General features: G+C 37.9%; 2 protein-coding genes across 3 annotated transcripts; one reads left to right on the forward strand and one right to left on the reverse strand.

Moving 5' to 3' along the window:
* Positions 1 to 330: 330 nt before the first annotated feature.
* Positions 331 to 5,680, reverse strand: cdo1 (cysteine dioxygenase, type I). Its single transcript, XM_079348616.1, has 5 exons — positions 5,386 to 5,680; positions 3,986 to 4,063; positions 3,268 to 3,425; positions 2,549 to 2,718; positions 331 to 1,359 (listed from the first exon to the last, which is right to left on the reverse strand). Exons 1-5 carry the CDS (start codon positions 5,553 to 5,555, stop codon positions 1,330 to 1,332), a joined length of 606 nt encoding a protein of 201 aa, XP_079204742.1. The 5' UTR covers positions 5,556 to 5,680; the 3' UTR covers positions 331 to 1,329.
* Positions 5,681 to 9,273: 3,593 nt separating this feature from the next.
* Positions 9,274 to 21,394, forward strand: ap3s1 (adaptor related protein complex 3 subunit sigma 1). 2 transcript variants are annotated; one of them, XM_079361921.1, is made up of 7 exons: positions 9,274 to 9,631; positions 14,771 to 14,862; positions 15,717 to 15,828; positions 15,936 to 16,007; positions 16,726 to 16,833; positions 18,188 to 18,229; positions 20,546 to 20,684. In XM_079361921.1, exons 1-6 carry the CDS (start codon positions 9,563 to 9,565, stop codon positions 18,221 to 18,223), a joined length of 489 nt encoding a protein of 162 aa, XP_079218047.1. In that variant the 5' UTR covers positions 9,274 to 9,562; the 3' UTR covers positions 18,224 to 18,229; positions 20,546 to 20,684. The 2 variants fall into 2 exon arrangements, with proteins under 2 accessions (XP_079218047.1, XP_079218046.1); XM_079361920.1 differs by lacking the exon at positions 18,188 to 18,229 and having other exon boundaries at positions 9,275 to 9,631; positions 20,546 to 21,394.
* Positions 21,395 to 21,986: the final 592 nt, after the last annotated feature.

A 21,986-nucleotide genomic window follows, 5' to 3' on the forward strand; every position in this document is an offset into this window, starting at 1 on the left:
TTTTTGCCAAAAAGATACCAACAGAGCACATACTTTAGACTAACAGTGTACAATTAACATTATCTATTTTATTCATGGTAATAAAAAATAAACATTTCCTTTGTACCAAAGTACAGGAGGAAATAGTTGCTGATATCAGAGAGAACAGTTAATACATGAATGTATTTATGTTATTACTTCAATAAACTTGTGTTTTAATGAGGCATTCTAAGAACTATTAGATAACATAGTTTAAAGATTAATAAGACACCAAAAATGATTGCTTGATGCCAACTATTTACCTCTCAAACCAAATATTTAAAACAAAAGAAGAAGGCAATACAATTTGAGTTTCTGTGAAAGGGTTAAAGTGTTTATTGGTCTACAGTCATGGCCAGTTCTATTGTTTACTGCATCACAGGAAGCATGCATACTTTTAACAGCGCTATGAGAAGTGATCTGCTGTAAGAACTATACACTATACAAATACAGCTACAGTTAAAATATGCCCAAATCCTGAGAAAGAGATTGAGTTCAATCTAAAACTGTCATCTTCATATCATACAAAATATTCCCTTCACAAGAATCTCTTGGTCAAAAAGTCACATATGAACACATTAAGGAGTAACACGGCGGCTCGCTGATTTAAACACTCCCACCGTTAACAGAAAACCTGCAAATAAATTACAACCATGGCATTTTTAAAAACAACACAACTCTAAAGCTTTACATTTCTTTTTCCAAACGCAAATGAAACAATGGTTTCTTTGTTTTAATTAGATTATACAAACATCATCACAATTTTCAACAGGTGTTAAGACAGTTTTCGAGTGGGTATAAATCAACAGTACATACAACTATAAAAGTGCTCGATTGATAACAAATCTGTTGACTGCAACTGTTTGTCTTTTTTCTTGAAATATAAAAATTGAGAGAAACACTGTAAGAGTATTATAACACTCTTTTTTTTCAAATGCTGAAGCTTTACTTTTTTGACTATGGGCTATAACTTTTACAAAAGTGTGGATACACAGGTCGTGGTGAGACAGGAATGTTGTTATTGGAAAAGGGTCTCCTCAGGCCCGGCAAACAAAAGGCAGATTCAATCCATGTCCAAGCCTATTCATGCATTCGTCCTGTGCTCATCAGTATTTGCCAAGCTTGCACTGGGCAGTGATAAAGCCATTCTAATTACTGGGTTTGTCCTTTTGAACTGGCCAGTACCTGATTTTTAAATGGGTGCTTAGTCATAGTAGGTCCACATTTAGCTTCCCCTAGCAGTTTCCCTTGAATCATTTTAACAACATTGTCACTTTAAATGCAACCGTCTTCATCCTCCTTCAGTCACCATTAGTTGTTCTCTTGTGAAATAGTAGTTTCCTAATAAAAGAGTAAAAAACAACAACAGGTTAGACCTTTCATTCAGCTCATTATCAATGAGTTACACATCTCCTTCAAGTATACCATTTCCTGGGATGAACCTGGATTATTAAGACAAGAGTAAGACTTCCAGTTTAGACTTAAAGGAAGTTTTATGTTACATGGTGCATAGACGGTCATTGGTCTTAAAAACACTTCATACAGCAACAATTGTTTAAAGCTTGGGTTGAATTTAGGGTTTAGTTTATTGTGTGCACATTTTTATGCTCTTCTCTTATCTTATCTTTGTTTGTGATGCAATCTTATGGTCTACAGTAACTCAACAGTGTTGTGGTCAAGGTATGCTTTTACAACTTGTGGATTTGAGATAAGGCCGCCGTTGTTAGAAGGGGACCCAGGCGGCGCACGAATGCTTCAGGTGCTTTTGTTTGACATATTTACCTTTTATGTTGTTTTTGTCATGCCTGTAGTTGATTTGAGTGATTTGAATTACAATGTGTATACATATCAGACAGTTAGCTATTCTGAAATAAACTGCTTTTATGTGTTCAAAACATCACCTTTCTTGCCTGCGGAGCAACATTTTTGTTTAATTACTTTAAATTGAATACAAATGGAAACTTTTTATGAAACCACTAAATCTCAACAGGGTGCCTTTTGAACCGCTTGTGGCTAAACTTAATGAGGGAAGTGAGACACTATAAAAATGTGCCACTTCCTGCTCATAAGGCAGGGTGAGGAAGCCTTCATGTTCACTCACTTTTTAAACAATTTCTGTGTTTAGAAATATACCAAAATGAGCATTTGTGTGCATAAATATAATATAGTCATAAAAAACAGCTCTTCATAACTTCTGTAAGTTCAGTAAGAGTTCAGTAAGAAGGTTTTGATTTTGATTGGATTGTTGTTGTTTCCATTTGAAGTAGCTGTCCCAGAGGTTACTAAAGTATTGCATGAAATGATACTTTTGTAAATTTTTGCACTATGCCTTTTGTCATAATATCCCCTATCTCTCAGTTGAATTCCATATTAACAGTATTTCTGAAATGTTTGGGCTTCAATTAATAAAAACTGTATTCATGGTCAGGGGGCTTTTGGAAGCACAAATCAGAGGAAAAGATTTCTTTCCCTGGTTGTTGGTAGTATTGATTAGATCTGTCTGTGTTAAATGCAGAAAAAAGTCTCTTACAAACGGAGTCCTCTCGCCATATTTGCTCCAGAAGGTCATCTTGACGGTGTTCTTGTGGCCTGTCCTCTGGTCAAAGGTCTGGCAGATTTGGAAAGGAGGGCTGTACAGGTGCAAACTGACTGCACACTCTGTGTGGCTGACATTTTCCACACGATGCAGGCCCAGGGAGTCTAAAATATGCACATAAACAATCATGCATTTAGACAGTGTACACCGCTGAAATGAGGCTCACAGGCAGTTACTGGCAGTGCTGTAACCCATAACTGAGAGCAAACATCACACCAGGGCTCTGTTGGCTTTGGAGAAACACTAAGTCAGCAGAGATTTGGGACAGGACCTGAACACTGTTCATTGGAAAGTTGCAACTGGCTGTTAACTCCTATGGGACCAGTTTGACATTACATAACTGCAGAGGTCGGAAACTCTGCACAAGAAAGAAATGACGTGGTGCCACAGACTTTCGACTGAAAAATGTCTGAGTTCCAGAAAAATATTCTGTACGCACACATCATGTGGAACAAAACATGAAGGATGTTTTCTGGTGGATATGAGGATTTTAACTGTGTTATAACACTGTGTTATGAACCAGTTTAACAACATGCCCCCCTCACAAAAAAACAACACAATTACTAATAGACTTGAAAGGTATAAACACCAAAGTGAGTTAAATAGCTGTAGTTAAAAAAGTCAAGAAAAATCGGCACTGAATCGTTTCTCACCATTTATGTAAGCGACATTGTTTTCCTGGAGAATTCTCTGCGACTTCTGCACCATGTCTCCTTTTGATTTACCGTCAGGCCAGTCGAACAGCGACTCCTTCAGCTGGCCCTGCAGCATCTTCATGAAACAGTGCGAGTCTGTGTGGTCGTGGATGCTACTGCAAATTGTAAAGAACACACAAGAATACAGTGTCAGAATGTCCTTTCAAATGACCCCAGAGCGATATTAAAAAACTGTCTGTTTTGGGGTTAACCCAAAGTGTTACACAAGCTGATACTGTTCATACAGACTAGCAGATACTAGATTAATGAATGATTTAATGCAGGACCTTTTGTGAGGCAATGAATTATTAAACTGATATCATCAGACTAATAATCTCCTCTGCATCTGATGTTCTAACGTTGTCTATTTACATAATCTTTCCCTCTGTGGAACATTGAACTGTCTTATCTCCAATAACCAGTTACAATAATTTCCAGAGAACATCAGTAGTTTGCTAACAGACTGTATTGGCAGTATAGTCTGGTAATAAAAGAGGATAAACTGGCAATAAAATGAATGAACGATATTGCTTCCTAAATGTAACACTTAAACAGGTTTATAATATTAACTTTATTAGTAATCTTTCAGAGATCTTGTTCAAACTAAATGAAAGACTTTCTGATTGTGTATTGCAACAGAGTTCACATTGTCATGTTGATTGTGGTGTTCTCTCACCTGCCGTGTCCTTCTCCCCAGCAAAGAATCATGAGATTGAACTTTCCGTTTCCCTCATCAACCAGGTTCCTTGTGTACCTGAGGAATAACACATTTTTTTAACCAACCGGGAGACAAACTGTACCTTATGTATCATTGCTGCTGTTCCAATGAAGTGATAAAAAGCAAAACTGTCATGAGTAGAAGGACTACACTTCAAACATTAAAGCATCATTTAAGGACAAACTGTACAGAAATCATCCTTAACTGCTTGTTTTTTTTTATGCATTGACATAATATAGCACATCGATTTCCCTTTTTTTTGTTTTTTAATAAAAGTATTGAAATATTCACCAAGTAAAAACGTACAAGTCAATATAATATAATATAATGTTGTTTTAATTATTATTCATGTTCTTGTTAAAGTCATGAAATATTTGCCTTTAATTTGTGTAGCAGTGAGCATTAACCAATCACTAGGCCTAGTGTTAAATCACGGACTTTGAAGGCTTGGTACAGGTTTTGGATAGGCCTGGATGCTAAATAAAAATATAACTTGTAAGGTGTTACAAAAGGGTCATTTACTTCTGAATGAAATCTATTTTTAACACTTAAAGCCTACGGAAAATATATTTCCCTGCTAAACATGTTTTTCCCATCTGTCTGCCAATGTTTTCGAGGCAGCTGCATCTCCGAACAGGCGCTCCTGCCCATCCCCGCAGGAATCAGCGGGTGTGTGTCCGAGCTCGGTGATCATTGGATGAATCTCCCACCCTCCCTTCAATGACCCTTGACTAATCACAACACATACGGGAGCCATTGAGCACTTTTTGAATAGAGTGGGGCCATATTTTTGAAGTGTGATCAACAAAATGTTAGAAACGCGTCTGATATGAGGTTTTCAGCTCAGTGTAAAAGTGGTGTTGTGAATGATCTGGTCTGATATCAATCTATGTAAACAGCACAAGTTCTGTTTTCTCCGATCATTTCAATTGGATGTAACTGAGGCTGCCGCGCTGCTGTTGAGACAAAACATGTTTGTTTTTCTTTAAATTTAGGGAGGGTGCTTTTATAATGGTAGACTTTATAATAATATTTTAGGCCTACTAAAAATAAGTTATGAAGTTAGCAAACAAAAGAAGAGATAAATACATAGCTATTTTTCAGCCTTCCATGCAATTATCAATTAGGTTGTTTTAAAAAAAAAAAAAAGTGGAGAAACTGACATGATATTCAAGTACAACTTTCCAAATTTAAGGCTTAAACTGGGCCTGTGTTGGGTAAAACTATAGAGCCAATTTAAAAACAGTACAATAAACCAGGGTGAACATGACAAAGTGCGTCAGCATAAAACATGCGTTTTAACAGATTAGTAACAGGGCAGCTCGATTTAGGCTGTTATTCGTATATAAAATCCTCACCTGTGCTGGTCAAACTTTGCATATTTCATCCATTCCTGTGGATTGCTCTCATATGCTTCCATTATATCTTGCACCTCCTCAACATTGATGCTGTCACCCTCGAAGATTTTATGCAGGACTTGAATAAGGTCGTCCAGAGTTTCTGGCTTCACCACCTCTGTTTGCTCCATCTCTCCGTCTGCTTTTTTTTCCAGATATTTTTCACTTCAACTTCTCACAGCCAGTTTCTCTGTCCAACTTTGTGCACTCGGTTACTTTTTTATAGGCAAGCACCGCAATTTGGGGGCGAGCTGGTGCTGGACTGTACCATTATTGGAGAAGGTGAACGTCCACAGCAGCAGCAACAGCGCAGTCTCATTTAAGATTTTTTTTACAAGCGCATTATGAAATACCGCAAGTAACCATGGCTACGTTCACCACACTTACTGCATAGAAATAAGACAACTTTTATTTCTTACGTGCATGTTTTAATGATAAATATGCATACATCTCACACATTAAGAACTTGGACTAATCCTCTTTGAGTCCAATTCCACCACGTTGTCACAAATACAACCTCCCCCTTTTCCTCTCACTTTCTCACTGAGGCATTTTGCCCAACAATAGCTATGCAGCCTCTTTCTTTGGGCCCTCTCCTCATAAACCCAAACATCCACACACACACTGTTTGTGAGGTGTGAAGTGGGGCTGCGTTTGGAAAACGTGGGGATATAAAGCTGGGTGATAAATGATCTCGTTTGGTGCCATAGAGATTGACTTGTTAAATATGGTTGCATTTTAATACTCTCTTTTGTTGTTTTGCTTGCATTACTTAAACAGATTATAAACTGACATGCCATGCATAAAATAATAGTCAACCATTCACTCTTTGAAATATAGAATATGACAAATGTTTAAGAAAATGAATGTAAGGGGGTGAACAGGAAAAAAGGAACATACTTTATTAATACTGCAGATACATGGTTTGCTTGATTCATCAAGGTGGTTATGTCTGTCTTTGTCAAACACAATTTGAACCTGATGATTGATCATTTGATAAATACAGGACCTGTGAGTGAGTGAAGCACTGGTGGAAAACTAATTCCGTTTATAAAAGTCTGTCAGTGAAAATCAACACAGAAGGAATCTCTTTTACTGTTAGTTTAATATCCTTATTTCTAGTCATCTAAAATGGAAAAAAAATACACATTTGGAAACTACTACACACACACTTGTGGTGCTCTGTCTTTAAAACAGGAGTTTTACAAAATCCAAATCATTGAGTAAATTATAGTTTCTGATTTCTGCCTCAATTATACCTCACATCAGTAAACAGCCGGAGACAAATTGAGTCAATTATTTGGCTTTCAACCTGTGTGTACACGTGTGTGCAACATGTGCTAAGTCAAAAAAGAACTCAGAGACCGACTTCTGTATACAGTAAATCAGAAACAGACAGAAGAGCAGATGCTCCTATATGGTATTTCTTATCAATAGAAAAGAACATATCGGACATGAAACATTCAGCTCATTCCCCGACCTGTACCTTTCTTTTGTACTATTGCTTAAGGCAGATTTCCTCTCAGGGACAATGATGCATATCTTATCGTCTTTTCTTATCTTGTCTTTTGTCTATGGAGGAACGAGTTGTTATTGTGTGTCGACCAGTCCAGCTCTCTTCACTTACAGTTCAAACAAAATATTCATAGAAAATGCAACATGTAAATTCGGAAAATTGCCTTATGGTTTCCACACCTTTCTCCAAAAAGAACAAGATTGTCCATAAAACCCTTATGTCTATGATAGCTATGATTCAGGTTCTTGTTTGTCACATTCTGCATGGTGGAGATAGTTCTCTTTTGCCCTTCAGCAGCATTGGTAAAGAAATCAATAACAAAATGCCACTGCAGATGTCAGAGGTGCAACTTTGTGGAAGTTTGGGTAGACGTGGAAAAGGTTAAATTGTCAAACACAGGTCAGGGTCTTAGCTGACTGTGGTCTCCAGCAGGAAAACTCTGCAGCAACATGTGTCAGTCTGTCTGATAAAAATCCTCCCTGGAAGATATTCAGGCCTGAGCACAAAAAGTGCATGGTGAATGTTTCTTAACTCAGACATTGTGGCAAGTGAAGTTCTCTGAGCTGCCACATCATCAATGCCAAATTCACTGTTGCTCCACCTGGTGGCTAAAGCTGTGACCTGAGCTTCATATGATAGCTCTTTTTTTTCTTGTGGAGATATCATATCCACAAATCAAGTAAAACAAAAAGAGTTTCCAATGTGAGACTTTGCTCAAATAATATGTAAATTAAACTCTAAACAAAAAAGTAAAGTTCCTCTCCTCTGACATAAAAGGTCAAAACATTCATTGTTTGTATACTTCAATATTTATTTTCATGTGTGTGGTTGTATTCTTAAAAACATTGTTATTAATGTTTATTGACCTTTAATTATTAAACAGTAGTGGATTGAAAGTAAAGGCTTTCCCACGTTTATTCAATGATTAGGGATCAAAATTAAACTGAACAAAAAAACTAAATAGTTACTAGATGATCTGAAATACAAACCTTTGGATTTACAAGGACAGCATATTTTAGATACATACATATATCAAATAAATACCAATAACATATAACCTACTGACCTAAAAAACCCCGAAACAAGTTACCATTTAAGTATTGATAATTCAACCAGAGAAAAAGTAGGCTACAGAATATTGCTGTGAAGCATTGTAGAAAAAACCCCACACAATATTTCATAATATAAACATTTCCATACCACTGTAACTTTTCTGAATGTTACGAAGCGCTCATGTTGGATAAATATAGTTATCCAACATGAGCGCTAAGGAACATTCAACAAAGTTACAGTGGCACATTTATATAAGGAAATATTTAGTTTTTTTTCTAAAGTGCTTCACAACAATATTCTGTAGCATACTCTTTCTCTGATTGAATTATCATACGTAAATAGCAACTTGTTTAATTTTTTTATGTCAGTTGGATTATTCATTTTTATTTATTTTATATATTTATGTATCTCAATTATAATCTAGTAACTATTTAGTGTTTTTGTTCTGTTTAATTTTGATCCCTGATCATTGAATAAACATGGTATAGCCTTTACTTTAAATCCACTACTTTTTAAAAGTTAAACATAACAATTAAAACAAAAATTACATTGTTTTTTAAGAACACAACCAAATATATCAGTATATCTTTCATGTCAGAGGAGAGGCACTTTGCTTTTTGTTTAGAGTTTAACGTGTAATTACATATTATTTGAGCAAATCTCACATTGGAAACTCTTTTTGTTTTACTTGATTTGTGGATATGATATCTCCACAAGAAAAAAAGAGCTGCCATGTTAAACTCACAGCTTTAGCCACCAGGTGGAGCAACAGTGAATTTGGCATTGATGATGTGGCAGCTCAGGGAACTTCACTTGCCACAATGTCTGATTTAAGAAACATTCACCATGCACTTTTTGTGCTCAGGCCTGAATATCTTCCAGGGAGGATTTTTATCAGACAGACTGACACATGTAGCTGCAGACTTTACCCACAGGAGACCACAGTCAGCTAAGACCCTGACCTGTGTTTGACATTTTTACCTTTTTCATATCTCATAATGAAAAAGTGCTGCTCAAACTTCAGCAAAGTTGCAACTGAGATACTATCATAATTTGAGATATTAAGTCATCATATTGAAAAACTAAGTCATTGTATTGAGATACTATCTCATTACATTGAGATACTAAGTTATGATATTGAGAGAAGTCATTTTAATGACTTAAAATAATCTTTTTTTCCATCACAGTGATGAGTGAGGAAATGGGCTTCCATGAATTAAAGTATCACTCTTTGAATCAGAGATTTGAAGTAAAAATTAAAAAAAAATATATGTAAAGTTCTTCTCTCTGTGTCGGTGGACGGCGGAGGTTTGAGCCTCCTCGCCTGCTGTAGCAGCAGGAGGAGCAGCAGCAGGAGGAGGAGGAGAGCATGACTGGTCCCTTTGACGTGGAAATATTTCCGTAACGAGGCGATGGAGGAATAGCAGCAGCGTGTAGCTCCAAGCTATCCCGCATTAACCCGGTATCGAGACACGGGATTTAGCCCGGATCCCGGACAGGTCTGGGTTCACGGGACTTAACAGACTGAACCCTTTGTACCCCCCCGCCTCCTTCCACTCCGCTACAATCATGATTAAAGCCATTTTAATATTCAACAACCATGGGAAACCGAGGCTGTCTAAATTCTACGAACACTATGTGAGTAAATGTCATTTTACTGTTGTTATCATTATTAACACATTTGTGTTCAGAAAGGGTTTTTTTCTGGTTTAAAGGCAAAAAATGGAAAAGTGTGTCGAGAAATGTCATGCTAAACTGGTGAAACACTTTGTTTAATGTTTCCTGCGTAGTTAAATCATTTTAAAGCATTAAAGCTGTATTATTTAATGCTTTAATGTTGAATAGTTTGAATGGGAGGGCGTGTGTACTTCACTGTCCTGTTCACGGTGTGTAAGATGTCAGCCTGCCTGCTGTCCCCTCTCTCTTTTTTTTATTTTTTATAAAAAAAAACCATGAATAATTAAACGTGTGCAAGCCGAAGCCGAGCTATCACATATACAGCCGAGCCTGTACGAACACAGTCGTACCCGGTTTTCTTTGGCTGTCATGTTAATCCAGCTGTGCTGCTGCTGATGAATCTAGTGCGAGTTCACGCTGTCTGTTTGTGTCACGTGACTTTAATGACGCCCTTGTGAGAGACTCGTGCTCTCTCCAGCTCTTCGTTAGCTATTAGCTTTATTGTCTTTAACTTGAGCTGTCCTTTACCCTTCTTTTTTTTTTTTACAAGAATATGTTCCACCTCTGCTGGACAAGCTGTGTTCCCTTGTTCTCATAATTGGATTTAGAACTCAAGGCTGGCTGCCTGCCCCTTCTTTAATAATACAATAGCAAGGTGCCGTAACCAAGAAGCAACCTCATTAATAATCTGGAAGGGTAAAACTAGTTTATTAACTGAACAAAAAGAATGAAAAGTCACTGATTATTTTCCTCTTTGGTTAATGCTTTGAGTTATAGTTTTCTTGCAGTAAGTGCAACATTTTAGAGGAACTAAAAGGAGGAACAAAATCTGTGAGTTAACCTCCTGAAGGAAAGATGAAGAATAGTCCACTGATGTCTCTTCTCGAAGGATTTCATATAGCCTGATCCTGGGCCACTCAATGCAATACTTAGTTTACATACATGTGCTCGTTCATGCACTGTAAGCCCTTTGCTTTAAAGGAAGCAGCCACTGTGGTTGTGTCAAGAGAGTTAATGTGTAAACTTCATTTATGAGTTTGATTGCATGCCTTACACATTAAAAAAAAAATCCTCCCTGCGTCTTCCAAACAGTCAGACTTAAAGTTTATATCTTTAACTCCAATATTGCTGCTTTTTATCAGTTGATGCCTAAAGGCTAGGTGTCAGTAGAACTCAAGATTTGATAGCTTATTGAGGAAAACTTGCTGATATGTTAGAATGAAGTTTTCCTGATAAAACTTTTTTCCCCCCACTTAAATAAGGTCTATTCGATCCTTCAATGTTTCAGACTCATAACACTGTCAGTGTAAGGTGAGACAGTGTTTATCTCTCCACCTCAGACGTCTGCAGAGATTTATTTTAATGTCACTCAAATAACATCAAGTTTGAAATCTTAAGGGTCATCATGAAGAGGTCAAAATCAGTCAGAATTATATTTTGCAGAAGTTTTGTTGACAGCCTGAAAAATTAGGTCATTGTTACTGTGTTTACTCTGCAGATCAATGAATATTACACATGGACCTCTACAACACAATAACAACACATTTAATACACAGAATAATACGATTCTCTGTTCTCCTTTGAGGTGTTTGATGTTCGGCTCATATTTCCTGCACTGATACATTTTTACATTCATTTATTTTCTTTTAAATGTAAATACCTATCGAAATCGTCTTGAAACTGCTTGTTCTGTCTTACCTGCAGTACGAAACATTACATTTACATCTTTTTACTGTCAAATGAAAAGAGAAACAGCTTATCAGTTTTTTAAAAAATTTTTGAGGGGGCTTTTAGTTTAAGGAGTTAGGACAGGGATGGAGAGGGCCTCACACTTTGAGGATCTCTGTAAATAGGGGGGCGACCTCACCGCTAGACCACCTGCACCCCAGAAACAGCTATTCCTAACATGTTAGCGGCCTGTGGATGAAGAATTTTAATTTCTGCCCACTGAAAACGTAAAACGACACATTAATGATTCTATTTTCTGATTTGGAAATTTGACACTATTTAGATCAAACAATTGTGCAAAATTGTTTTAATCAATTTATTTACTTTTTTTTTTGTTAGTTGACGGTCCACGCTCTTGTGTTTTGCTTGTTCCAACATGTGTGAGTAGAGATGAACGTGGCTCTATTTGTATATCAGGCGGATGAACTGAGTTTGATGGGATTATAAGAAGGCTATGTGGATTGTGGACACACCATCTGTTGTATTAAAAACTGAGGTGTCGCCTTACTGGCTGCAAGGATATCACATTTCACTCGTGCTGCTAGCTGTGAAGCTAGCTTTAGCGTTCAGGTTTTTAGTCGAAGGCGTCTTTTTTTTTTATCGGCCGCGCAGAGAATACAAGGAAGTGAAACATGAATTGTGTAAGTGCATCTTGTAGTTTTGTGTTCGGAGGGGGAGTGGCACTGTAGTTTTAATTAGAAGTGGATGAGAGTGACTCACCTGTAGAGGAGAGCTGAGTGACTGATGCGCAAACGCAAAGTTCACACAAAGTAACCGGCTGTCAATCATCTCCTGACATCAGTGAGAACAAACAGCTGCTTTTTCAGCCTCAAACAACCACACGTCTTCAGAGTTTAGCCAGACAGATTCTTAAACGTATCTGTTTTCCTGCACTAAAATTTATCAATGACAGCTCATCTTTTTTTTCCTTTTTTTTAAAAAATCTTAGATAAGGCAAGTTGATTTGTAAAGCACAGTCATAAATACAGTTGTCCAAAAGAACAGCATATTAAGAACATTAAAATAAAAGAAATAAGATGTCAAAATACCGAATATATTAAGATTTCAGATAAGAAAGGAAAACAACATGAATTAATTCATTACATTTCATTCAGTAATGGCAGGATATGCTGTTTTCAGCCTCATATACTGTATATGGGTATGTTATTAAAATATGGGTGTCATATTAATGACAGTCAGCTGACCCAATCAGAGACAGTTTGGACCTTGAGAAACTGTGATGGACATGTTCTGACTATTCACAGACTCAACAATCTATTTGTTATTCTCAAATAACCTGCACAGAAATGGATAATAAAAATGATCTATACTTGAAGCCCTAATAACCAATCATGGCAGGAACATGACACAACATAAAGATCTGAACCAGTTGAGGGGTTTTATGTGTTCCTGGTTTTATGCCATCTTTAGTTTATTTTTTATTTTTCTGCCAATAGTATTCACAACAGCATTTTTTGTTCACTTTTCACAGCAGTTATCCTCTCCTTTTCCTTTCCCCTCAGTAAGCTGCCTCGCTTCAAATCAACCAGACATCTTTCCATGGATTGATATGATTACTGTTAGTTCAACAGAGTCCGACTAAAGCTAGCCCCTACCCTCTTCATCTCTTTGTGAGGTGTGTTCTTCTCAATGATCAGGATCTGTCCAGGGTGAGCAGACTGGTGCTATTCATAACTGGCCAATCACCATCAAGTATTAAACAGCCACGTGATAATAAAACTTTATTTTCATTATTAGAGGTGTAGTTTGTGGTGTAGGTTTACTAGAGCACATTATATTGAAAGGTGTTTCTTATAACTTGCACTCCATTTATAAATAAGAGGAGCGAAAGATTAAGCACACATTTCATTATATTCACCAGTCACTACAACTCCAATAATACAGGTGAAACAGGATGAGCACCGTTTTGTCCAACACGGAGCGTCACATTCAGGGTTTTCTCTTTATTGCGACACAAGACAGTAAACGTATTGGTAACTGGGGGGGTTGGAAATGTAACAGAGTGGGCATGATGCTGTTAAAGTCTGTGAATTTACATGAAATATCGCCAACATAAAATCAGGGCAGGAAGTTCTCCACTTTGAACAGATTTAGAGAAAAGTCAGGACAGTTCTGGTCCATTTGAGGGTTTGCAAGTTTCTCGAAAGCCTCAGCACAAGAAACATCTTAAAGTTTGAACGACGCTGCGTTTAGTGAAAAACATTTGTTCAGCCTCTGTATCAGTAAACTCTGAGTAACCCTGATAAGTCACATAACCGAGTTTTCACCTTGGAGCCAGCTGCTTCGTGGACAGCCTCTTCTCTCCTTGTGTTCACTGACCTGTTATCACCCTGAGAGGACATTAGCACCCCTCGGTGAGGCTGACTCAGTGTTACAGCTGCACACAAAAGGACTTGTACCACGGCTGTATTTTGACTGAGGATTTCAAGTGGAGATTAAACACTCTCTCTGGGATATTGAGGCTTTTGCGTTTGTATACACATTGATGTTTGCTGGTTAAATCCTAAAGCAACATCATGTAGACACTAGTGTTGTAGTACTCGAAGCAAATCTTGGTTTAAAGACCACTTTTTGAAAGGGTTCCAGATTTTAAATGAAGACCGGTCAGGACCACCACTGATATGTTTCCACATCATTACTGTGATTAGAAATAATGGCCCCTTTCTAAAAGAACACACCACTTCAATTTATTTAGATTTTGAATCCCTCGCCTACGTCCACAACCTTCCCGGTGTGACGGTCTAACTGAGTGACACGTCTGCTGCACACAAGAAGAAGCTTTTCAGGGATATTTATGCTCTTGGTCTTGTCTCTGTGTCTTCCTGTCTCGGTCTTGACTTGGCCTCGATCCCTAAAATGTCTTGGTCTCACGGTGCACCCTGGTCTCACGTATGTCTTGGTGTGGTCTTGACAACAACATGAATAGACACTGGCTGAAATGTATTCCACTATTAGTAAGTAAATTGGTAAATCTTTACTCTGCTCTATTGAAGTCTTTTAGGACGTACAGAGTTTAAAGCGGGCCTCTGGATATTTGAGATTTCAAACACAATCTCCACCATTAGTAAACAACAAGATAAGCCTGCTGCGGCTCAGCTGGCACAATTGAGATCACGGCCTCTGTAGCCTGTGGGTGCTGGTGTATGTTTAAACATGACAGAGGAAATGGTAAGTGGTTACAAATTGTGTTTTTTCATGCAGAACCAAAAAGGAAGGAGGAGGGAACCCCACCAATTAACTGCCAACTGAGTCCTTCTAGAAGTAAATAAATGGCTGACTGCGATTCAATGCACAAACATGTCATTATTTACCCTCATGTTTAACCAGCTGTTCCCTCATTACACCCCGTAGAATGAAGACACAGAGCAACAGATCATCAGGGAGACCTTCCACTTGGTGTCCAAAAGAGATGAGAACGTGTGTAATTTCCTGGAAGGTGGAATGTAAGTTGTCTGAATGAACGAAAAACATGAGTGGATTTTTTTTTTTATCGTAACAGTGTTTGTTCATTTATCTCTCATGAATGAGTTGTTGTTTGACTCCACTGTCTACACTTTCTGTTGCACCATTCTCTGTCATCATGTGACACAGACGCCATCCTGTTCAAAAGTGATGCATTGTAAAGTCTGCTAAGGACTTGGACAGCTTATGTATAGTAGCACGTCGCCGTCATGTTTTTTAAAACTTGTAACAATCTCTTTGTCTATACCTCCTTCTTAATCATTGGTTCCCAAGGTGGGGTCCGGGTCCCTCTGGGTGGGGGACGCCAAAGATCTCAGGGGGTGTGCAACGCTTTGTTTGCTCTGAGATTGACATACTTGGATTTGCACATACAGACTAAATGAAAACACTCACTTACTGGGTAGTGTTTACAGTCTTTTGCTAAGAATTAGTGTGTAGGCCCGTTCTGTTTGGATTTTATCAATGAAACATAGTTTTTTAATTTGATCAATGATTTACAAGATTGGCAGTAGAGGGGATCTCCACTGTTAGAAGCAATGCTCGAAGTGATCCCTCAGCACTTCCTGTGGCTCGAACCTGAAAACACAACCAGTCATTTATTTTCTTACACATGAACACACCAAAAGGTTTCACGTATACTCCACTCGGTATATATATCATCCTCTCATATGTGTACTTATGACTGAAATGATCTTGTTGTTTCTCTCTTGACCTTTAGTCTTCCTGTAAGACAGGAAATGATGTCAGGCCATCTCAGGGTGGAGGGCCATAGAAGTCTTTCTGTTTGCGTCCGAACAGATCCGGGTGTAATGTTTCTCTGTCCTCCTTGTTTCAGGTTGATTGGAGGATCAGACTACAAGCTGATCTACAGACACTATGCCACACTCTACTTTGTGTTCTGTGTGGACTCCTCAGAGAGTGAGCTAGGAATTTTAGACTTAATCCAGGTAAAAGCTGCAATATTTTCATGAACTCGGCTTTTGTTGCGCCACCTTTGACACCATGTTGTTGTTGTTGTTGTTGTTTTTTTATATTTAACTTTTTCCTTTTTCAGGTATTTGTGGAAACGTTGGACAAATGCTTTGAGAATGTCTGTGAACTTGACTTAATTTTCCATGTAGACAAGGTAAAGAAACACATTTTCACTGTTTGCTTTTTAAAGATGGTCTAACATCTTTATAATACTGCTGTTTGATCTGAGATATGACCTGGAGCCCTTTTACAACAAGAAATCAGTTATTATTCTCATCCTGTGCCATTATTGCCTCACACTGTTTTTCTCTGATTACCACAGAAAGACTTGTGACGTTAATGGTTCTGACTTCCTAGATTCTGTAGTTGAGCAATTTGCTCAGAAATGTCATGTGTCAATCACGTTGTTTATAATAAAAATCAACTCACACAAACCCCCAAAATATACCTCTAAAACAGAATCACCCAACTAAAACAATGAAAGATTAAACAAGGACTAATGCAGCCTTGTGTGACGCTATCATGGTCCACAGGGGTGGATCCAAGGAGGTTGTCAGGGGCAACCTTGGAATCTCATTGGCCACCTCAGAATCACTAACGATGATTAGCTGTTGCTTCTTTCTGAAGCAGTGTGGTGGATTTGTGGTTGAAAAAGGAAAGATAGGATTATACACTCTGTATGATGCTTCAACATTAGTAGTGAGAGTTGATCATTGGAGATAAAAGGTCGTTCGCATGTGTGCACTCAAACTTAACTTAATGCCATCCTGCAGTGTAGATTGCAGAAGTAGATTACATCTGAAACTTCTGGCTCCGCCCCTTATAATATATAATATATAATATCAAAATGTGGCATTGTTTTATTTTCTCAGGTTCACAACATTCTTGCAGAGATGGTGATGGGCGGCATGGTCCTAGAGACCAACATGAATGAAATCATCACACAGGTGGACGCCCAGAACAAGATGGAGAAATCTGAGGTAAGCCTGACCCGGCCCGTCTGTTTCCATGTTTGGTTGTATGATTTGACTCTTCCTCCGTACTCTCTGAGCTATTGTGTACAGTATGCAGGCATGCGTGTATGCTGCACCCTGCATGCTTTTCTCTGGTGATCTTGTGGATGCTCCCGACCTACTCTTGAGTGTTTGTGCTCTCTCCGGCCTCTCCTCTTCGCTGCTGCACTGCTCTCCACACAGGTCAAGACTGGACATATTCTCTCCTGTGTCCCTCACTATAAGATACATCAAAGGCAGCGTGGTAGCAGTTAGGATGGAGAATTAACTGTACCATTGTCTGGTGCCTCTCTGACCATTAAATCACTCAATCACCATCACTCATATGTAGTCATAGAGTTGACACATTTCACAAAAACACATTGATTTTCTAACATTTTAATTGAGAAACTGTGATTTTTATACACGCTAATGTTGGAGTAAACACGCTTTTCCCAATGTCTTGTAACAGCGATGAGTGTCCTTGCTTCGATATTTGCTCTTCTGAAAGATGTTGCTTTGCTTTCCATTCAGCTTCTGCTAGCAGACCAACATAAATGTACTTATTGGACAGTTTTAATCAGACAGACAGCCAGCCAGAGACAATTCGATGAAATCATCTCAGTTTTTCAAAATGTAGATTTTAGCCCCTGTTAGTCCGAAACTCCATTCTACAAATGATTTGGCTGTTTTTTTTTGTTTTTTTGCTGCAATCCTCTGCAGTAAGGACTTTGGTGATCTGATTGAGTTATTTGACCACTCATTATTCGACTGGCTGATCTCTTTTGTTTGCCCTAACATTTGAATTTTCACAAGTTTGAGTCTTAATAAAGATCTCCTGTTCTAACAACCTGACCTGCATTTTGTGCTTTTAACACGACAGAATCTTCTTTTTCGGATTGATGTTCTGTAAGCAGAGACTTTTACTGTTCTACAATCATCAGAGCTGCTCTGTCTTTCCCTCTTGGACCTACCCTAGACCGCAGTGTGTGTGTGTTTCACTCTGATGCTAATGCACAATGACATTGTCCATTTATACGGCAGTCTCTGGGGAACAAGGAATGACCTGTTCTCCTTCCAAACAGGCTGGTTAATGGCATTACTCCTTCCACATCAAACGCTCTCGATTATTATCCTCATTTTTGGCTTCAAAATGAATCGCGATAGAATCTGTCCGACTTTTTTTTTTTTTTTTTTTTTTGTCAAAGATGTGGTCTACGATAGGTCCTATCACTTTTTTTCTGTGGAGATAAACTGTAATTACTTTAATCTGCTTTAACATTCCTCATTCCTCTTTTTCCTGACTCTGTCTAGTTCTTTCCATTCTTCTCTCTCTTTACAGACGTTTATCTTTCAGTCTACCAGGCAGGACAGGTAGACACAGGTACTGCTAAATTTACAACCAAGTCCTTTAACCATAAATCAAAGTTGACCTCCCCCACCAGTCCCCCTCTGTAGACCTCCATGTGATAATAAACAGATGCCACTAACACATAGTAGGAATCTTTCTCAGCAGACCCAAAAATGATTCAGTTCATCACTTTGGTGAATCAAATTATCCTGACAACATGATGCAGCCTTTGAAGAACCATAAATACATGAATTCTTTGTGAAGGTAAAAGTTGAGCTTGTGAATTGAAAGAATAATTCAATACTTTTGGAAATTTGCTCATTCCCTCTCCTGAGTTCTACGAGAGGATCAATGCCACTACCATATCTGTATGATAGATATTGTAAGCTGCTGCTAGCATGTGCTTAGCTTAGCTTAGCTTAGTTTAACAAAAAGAGTGGGCACCTCTATCAAGGCTCCATAGTCAATAAAACAATCAAAGTTCACTTCCTTTTTTTCCTCAAGGGTTTCACTTAACAAGTATTCAGTTAAGACATGAAGTTTCTTGTCCTGCTATAATGCCACATGGCATATCCCTTTAATCAAGGTTAAAGGCTGTTGCCCCCCTTTGTTTACTCTTTATGATTGGCTATGATTAGCATCTATCTATCTCTCTATCTCGATATCTATCTCTCTAATATATGGACAGGGTCAGCAAAGCAATAAGAAGAACTTCTTTGTCTGCAGTACTGCAAAATCGATGCAAACTAAAGGTTCCTATAGCAATCTTCTTCCTTGAAGGACAATATCAACTTGTTTCAAACCAGGAGCTCTTCTTAAGGTCTTTTCCCCATAATCTCTTAGCACTGATATCCCTCACAGACCTGAAAGGGATTGTTTCTCGAGCCTCTCATAGCTGTACATAAACTCGAGAATCAAACCTCTGTTGTGCTACATAGCTGGTGATAGTATTCCTGTACATATATTAGTCACCCAGCATTTTGATTAACACCCTACTATATTAGATCAACACAGTAGATCTCTATTCTACCTGCTGTAAGAGATCTGGAATCTGAATCCTGAATAGTGACCTGTGTGCTCGATCAGCATTCCTCTCTTTTAATGCCATGGTCATCTGTCCATGCGACACGAGTCTCCTTGATTCTTGGCAGAGGGAGGGATGCCTGTTAGACAAACGCTGCATTGATCACCTCGTGAAAGTGGAGAAATCTACATTCCTCACATAGCTTTTCAGGTTCATCTCACTTAAAGGTCAACAAGACACCTCATGAACATGCACTTCTCTGAGTTTTTTTTTTTTTTTAAATTAAGCCTTTGGGTCATTTTTGGGTCTTCCTGCTGAAGATTCAGTTGTGGGGGGGGGGGGTCTCTCTAACTGCAGTGATTCTCAAATGTCTGACCGCATAAGACTAAAATACATCCAATCATTCTCCTCTATACAAATGTGTTTTTTTTTGTTCCAAAAGCTGAAACCACCATCATGCTTTAAAAAAAAAACTAAATTCTTTGTATGAATATTCACATTGATTTTCTATGTGTTAGAGTGAAGAGCCTCCCATACTTCCTGAGAGTAGAGCTCACGTTGTAGTTTAGCACTAATTGGCTTAAAACCAGCCCCATATCATCAGTAGTTAACACCATCGGTCTGAAATGGCACAATTGTCTTTTTGCTCTACTCACCAAATGTTGTTTTAATGTAGATACAGATAGCTACACTCTTTCTAGAGCTAACTCAGCATGACCTCTCATATTACAGCTGATATGACCTTGATATGGTTTTTAAATTTGACACACACAATCTGTCTATCCAAACATCCTTTCCGTCTTCACATCCAAGTCCATTTTTCTGCTTTATCCAATTCTCTCCTCACATTTTTACCCAAATCAGTCCTCAAGAGTCTGATGGGTTCACTTTCCAAGCAAGCTGCCTTTTTGTCCATTTAATGAATGTCCCAAACTGCTCAGTACGTCAGAATTCGTGAATGGTGTAGTTCAGTATGTCCTCACTCAGTTGATTCGTAATTGGCTCTGGTTGTGGTGTAAATCATTCTGAAACCAAATAATGCATGTGCATATGAAGCTATGAAGGCATCTGAATGTCCATGTGCACATATTGTTTGTCTTAGTAGCTGTCAGTGCTTTTGCATTTTGTCAGCAGTTTTCTGTCTCAGTACTTTGTTTATCACTGTGTGTGTGTGTCTGTCTGTCTGTATCTGTATTTGTGTGTGCGTGTGTTTGTGTGGGTCCAGTCTTCAGCGTTAAATGTGATGTCATAAATGGCATGTTGCATCTATTTACTAATTTGTATCTTATCAACCCTCCATGTGTGTGTTTTGTATGTGTATGTAGGCGGGTATTGCAGGAGCGCCTGCTCGTGCCGTGTCAGCTGTAAAGAACATGAATCTCCCGGAAATGCCCAGAAACATCAACATTGGTGACATCAGCATAAAAGTGCCAAATTTACCCTCCTTCAAATAGTGGCAGCGACGGATCCTTAACCTGCAGATGTCAGTCAATGTTTACTGTGATGCAATCTGTTTACCAAAACCTCAAATTATTTAACAAATGATGCTTTCAAGGTATACCTCCTGAAGGTACTGTGTGATGTGGCACTACCTGTTCTGGTGTTTGCTCTTTGTTTTTCCTATTAAAGAAAAGAATATATGACTTGTTTGTTTGTTTTCTGTTGGAAGGAAAAATGAAGTATTTATTTATCACTGGTACATTCCCTCTGCCTCACTCGAGGTTGGCCCTTGACATTTAGCTGCTACGGTACAGATCTGTGTCAGTTTGGACCTGAAATGATTTCGCTGAATCAAGTGTTTAAAGCAGGAAGTACAGTTTCATGACAGTCTGATTGGTTTGGTTATTTCAGTCCAGAGAATTCAATCAACCGAAATGAGTTTGAAATCATTTGTAATATCCAATTGGAACAGGTCTGCTGCAGTATTGATAGTCACACATTACAGCTTGTTTATCAAATCAGTGCTAATATAACAAAGGATATTATGATATTGCAGATATGTACTGTGACAGAAAGATGGATATATATGCTGAAATTATTTTTTTTCTTTTCTCTTGTTTGTATGCAAATATTTTAAATGGTTTATCATGTCTTTTTAAATACTTCTCTTCATTTTATTCTGTGCATGACTTTTTTTCCTCATTTTTCAACATAATAAACTTTAATAAACTCAACCCTTGTTATTGTCTTTTTTCACTATTAATTACATAATAAATTTACAATAATATATTATATTTAAATTATAAAAAAAAAAATTCCCAGCCTATAGATGTATGAAATGAATCTGAGCTAATCATCAATTTTATAGAATATGATGCATTTCTATGGATTTAACTACACAACAGTTGATATATGTTAAGATATATACAGCGGAAACACTAAATGCATTGACACAACCACCACCAGCAAGCACCAACACAAATACAAAACAAAGAAAGTCGCAAGTAGCATAGTGTAGCCTAATGTAATAACATAATAACCAGCCTGGCATCCAATCATTTGGAATAAAAAAGCAAGCTTAAAACTATCTTAGTTATTAGTGATTTATTTCGAGTTATACATTAATTAAAACAACGTTGGCGTAAGTTGGCATTCAGATGCATTTAATTTCAAAGGATGTTACCGTTAAAATACGATAGGCTTTGCCTTTCAAAATGAAATACTGTATTAATAAGTGACTAATAAGTGAGTGTCGCTGTTTTTGCCTACTCTGTTTGTCCATTTCGGATTCCGTAGTGACTCTTTTATTATGCGCAGCTTTTACGC

The sequence above is a fragment of the Symphodus melops genome (assembly GCF_947650265.1).
Source record: "Symphodus melops genome assembly, chromosome: 1".
NCBI lineage: Eukaryota > Metazoa > Chordata > Actinopteri > Labriformes > Labridae > Symphodus > Symphodus melops.

Excerpts from the sequence above, each read along its gene's own strand:
- cdo1 (XM_079348616.1), bottom strand. The coding sequence starts at position 5,555 with ATGGAGCAAACAGAGGTGGTGAAGCCAGAAACTCTGGACGACCTTATT. Across the intron at positions 2,719-3,267 it reads CAATGTCGCTTACATAAATG|ACTCCCTGGGCCTGCATCGT; the intron begins GTGAGAAACGAT and ends TGCATATTTTAG. Across the intron at positions 1,360-2,548 it reads ATGGCGAGAGGACTCCGTTT|GAAACTACTATTTCACAAGA; the intron begins GTAAGAGACTTT and ends CTCTTTTATTAG.
- ap3s1 (XM_079361920.1), top strand. The coding sequence starts at position 9,563 with ATGATTAAAGCCATTTTAATATTCAACAACCATGGGAAACCGAGGCTG. Across the intron at positions 9,632-14,770 it reads CTAAATTCTACGAACACTAT|AATGAAGACACAGAGCAACA; the intron begins GTGAGTAAATGT and ends TACACCCCGTAG. Across the intron at positions 14,863-15,716 it reads AATTTCCTGGAAGGTGGAAT|GTTGATTGGAGGATCAGACT; the intron begins GTAAGTTGTCTG and ends TCCTTGTTTCAG.